The sequence below is a fragment of the Gossypium hirsutum genome, chromosome D01 (assembly GCF_007990345.1).
Source record: "Gossypium hirsutum isolate 1008001.06 chromosome D01, Gossypium_hirsutum_v2.1, whole genome shotgun sequence".
Lineage (NCBI taxonomy): Eukaryota > Viridiplantae > Streptophyta > Magnoliopsida > Malvales > Malvaceae > Gossypium > Gossypium hirsutum.
The window spans coordinates 64,612,780-64,616,760 of record NC_053437.1 but is presented as its reverse complement, the minus strand read 5'-3'; the positions used below and the strand labels follow the sequence as shown (position 1 = coordinate 64,616,760).

Here is a 3,981-nt window from a genome sequence, read left to right as displayed (position 1 = left end):
TAATTCCGATCTTTCTTAAAAATATTTTTAGATCCGCTCTTGATTTGCACTTAAATTTGTAAAGTATAACACCCTTTTGGCTAAGATGAATTACGTGCGTGTAACTTTCATGTAATCATTATTTTACTCGATACTTGTATATTTGTCGCACCTTCACTATTAGGAAATTGGACGTTTCAAATTTCTATAAAACAAGAAATTCTATCTCATATGCATGCGGATGGTTTGAAACTACTACTACTAATATATATATGTAATATGTACGAAATTAAAATATAAAAGTAGTTTAAATTGTTATAGAAGGAAATTTAAATAGGTAAATGCGCCGCATTAATAATATTAAATGCACTACAATTGTTTATATAATATATATAAGTGGTAGTTTTCGAGCGTGTTTTTGTTGTGATGTCTTGGTATCATAGATTGTGAGGTTGTACGAGACTTGTTTTATCTCTAACCTTTTGATTAGTTTACCCTCTTTGGGTTTGGTATATAACTTATTTCAAATATGTAAGAATAATTTAGTCCGGGTTTAAATGTATGGATATCATATCAACATTCTAACCAAAATAATTAAGGTTCAGATTTGAATATAGTAGTGGGACCAAAACCATAATTTGACCAAAAGGCTTGTGGCTATTAAGGCAAAATATCCAACAAAGGCACAATCAATCTAATAATAACTGGTGACAACAAAGACATTAATAAATGCCCCAAGCTTCATGTAATAAGCTTTCTTTTTATGGTTCAATGATGCATAATTTCAATGATAATCACATAAACCATTTAAGCGATCTCTCATTACAGTGATTGATAAATATGGGACTAAATTGCATCTTCAACATATACACATGTGGCATTGATCAAAGCTAGCTGATACAAAGGCTTTTGATTGATTAGTCGATGAAGATCTACGGATGTTGCATCGACTGGAAAAGAGCGTTGTACGATCCGAATTGAGGTCCATATGAAGAAATCATCCCACAGTAAGGTGAGAGGAGTGCATTGCCGCTGCTCGTCTGGTCGAAAACGATAGCTGCTCCTTCATTCCGTTGGTTCCACTCGAAATCGAGGATTTCTTTAGTAACACTGGTTGCATTCGGTTGTTGTTGTGGTTGCATGACTGTGGAAGAATTACTTGGAGACAAAGGCTTGCTTTGATCGGGTGAAGAAGAGATGGTATCGGGGATGTTAACCGTCGTGATATCATGGATACTCGACCTTCTCTTATCTTTCCCTCCGGTTACTTGCCTGATGAAGTATTTTTGAGCATGACTCGCCACTTGAGTCGGTGTTCTCGTCGTCACGAAATTCCGCGAAATGTTTCTCCAATCACCTTTGCCATACTTTTTAAGCCCCATTAGAAATTGCCTGTCATGGATAACCAAATAAAACCATCATCGCCTGCTAGACAAAAAGGTCATCCCACAAAACCAAACAACTGATAAAAGTACCATAGAGGCCCCCGTTCTAAAATTCAGATTGCATTTTGCTCCTTTTTAAAGGCGCAAATTAGCCCTTGAACATTAGATCAAAGAGCAAATTGGTCCTTCCTGTTAAAAATTCCATCCATTTCTTGCTCTTTGATCTAATATAGAGACTAATTTGCCCATTTATTGAGTGGAAGGGACAAAATACAATCCAACTTTGACCCAAACAACCTATAGGGTGTCTCTACAAACAACATTTTTCCAACATTTATAACAATTCCAAGGATCAAAAAGAACATTCCCATTACTACAATATGTTTCAAGTATGGTAAGAGTTGTCCATCGATCAAATCCGATCAATCTCAACTAAAGACTTGAACATAAACCTTTTGCGAGTCCACCATCAACAAAGAACTACCCTGACAACCTTAAACACTACAAATTCCAAATGTTAAAAACCAAACATAACAATTTCAAGGATCAAACAAGACATTCCCATTACTACAATATGTTTCAAATATCCAAATTATCAATCCTTTTAACGAATCAAATTCGAGATCAATGTCAACTAAAGACTTGAACATAAACCTTTTGCCATTCCACTACCATGACAGCCTTAAACACTACAAATTCCACATAATAAAACCAAACATAACTTAATATCCTCAATCCAACCATAATTACAAGACATAAATGAACAACAAAGACAAGGAAATTTACCTGTGTTCTTCTTCAGTCCATGGAACACCTTTCTTCCTTTCTTGATCAGGTCTAGTCCCAGTCCCTCTTTTACCACCAGGTGTATAATAATAATTTCTAAACCCATCAAACACTTGACCATCATTAACCCATTCCAACGTAAAAGAATCACTACTATAACCAGGGATTGGGATCAAACCAGCTTCTATATCACTAACATCTTCTTCTAATTCCCTGTATTGTTTGATAACATCACCAACTGTTTTACCAGGAATCATGGCAGCTACCTTAAACCATCTATCAGGTGTGTCTTTATCATACAAAGCTAAAGCATTTTCAAAACACTTGTTCTCTTGTGGTGTCCATTTAGTACCTTTACTCTCTTGGAACAACCAATTTGATGTCTGTAAAAAAGAAGCTGGTGAAAGGATTTCAAGTCCCCTATTCATTGTTCTTTGCCAAAGATGATTTGCCCCTAAAAATAAAAGCTCTGCTTTTTTTCTCCCTCTTGTTCAAAGAGAGAGAAAATCCAAGGAAAAAAATTGCAGAGAAATGGTTGTTTTTTTAACTTTTAAATCATTCAAGCATTAATGGAATCCATGAAGGAATCTCTTTAAAAGAACCTCAAGTTCCAAAATCCAAGGAAAAATCAGATCTTGATGAAAAAAAAACCTAGATATACATAAAAAGATCCAAAATCCAACTAAAACACTGAATTAAAACACTGAAAAATCAATATATAAATCAAAATTCAAAAACCCAAAATCATTACAACATCAAAAATCAGTGAAAATCCAAGAAAAGGGAGCAACTTTGAGAAATTGTTAGCTCTTTTATAAAGCAAAAAAAAAGCAAAAGCAAAGAGAGCAAGAGAGAATGAATGCTTATATAATAATGTATGAAACAGGGGAATTAGAAGAAAGTAAAAAAGCAAAGCAGAAAAAGAAAGGGAAAGGGTCAAAGCTGCTAAGTTGTGATTGGTGAAAATGGAGATTGTGGGCGCCTATAGGTGCTTATGCTTGAGCTAAAGCAAAGTTCTATTCGTAAATTATATATATATAGAAAGTGATTGCATTAAAGAGAAAATGAAAGGGAAAATGAGCAATATAAAATCAATAAGTGAATGAAAGGAACTAAAGTTGGTGGTGATTATGGGGTTTTTCTAGTCATTTTAGCTTTGAAGAAGAAAAAAAAGAAGAAGGTAAATTCACTATTACTCACTTAATTATTATTGAATTTTTTTTGTCATCTAACAATGAAAAATTATAAATTAGTCTCGCAATTATTTAATTTTGTCTGGCGACAACTTTTAAAACTTGGCATAATAGTAACTTTAACCCCCAACATTTATAAATTATGTCAAATTAGTCTTGATTTTAAAAAAATAACCCTCAACATTTATGTACTGAGTAATTTGATTTTAAAACTTGGCATAATAGTACCTTTAACCCTCAGCATTTATAAATTATGTCAAATTAGTCTTGATTCTAAAAAATAACCCTCAACATTTATGTACTGAGTAATTTGATTTTTTTGTGTAGTCTTGATTTTCTTTGTGACATTAAGGTTAATTTTTAAATAAAGAGAAAAGATAAAAATTAGTATATTAGATTTTTGGGTGCTTCCAATTTTTTGTATATTTTCACTCAAATTTAGTTTTTAAGTGAAAGGATCACAAAGATTAAATTTCACCACGTGTAAATATTGAGGATTAAATTTTTTAGAATCAAGACTAAATTAACCTAATGTATAAATATTGAGAGTTAAAGTTACTATTATGTCAATTTTAAAAGTCGTCACTGTTAGTCGGCCAGTGACAAGAAAAGACAAGATTAAATAGTTGGATAACCAT

The 3,981-nt window shown here is 32.8% G+C and overlaps 1 protein-coding gene across 1 annotated transcript; it reads right to left on the bottom strand.

Annotated features, from left to right (window-relative positions):
- Positions 1 to 652: 652 nt before the first annotated feature.
- Positions 653 to 3,249, bottom strand: LOC107891567 (transcription factor DIVARICATA). Its single transcript, XM_016816408.2, has 2 exons — positions 2,151 to 3,249; positions 653 to 1,371 (listed from the first exon to the last, which is right to left on the bottom strand). The coding sequence occupies exons 1-2, from the start codon at positions 2,576 to 2,578 to the stop codon at positions 912 to 914; spliced, it is 888 nt and encodes a 295-aa protein (XP_016671897.1). The 5' UTR covers positions 2,579 to 3,249; the 3' UTR covers positions 653 to 911.
- Between the last annotated feature and the right edge of the window lie 732 nt (positions 3,250 to 3,981).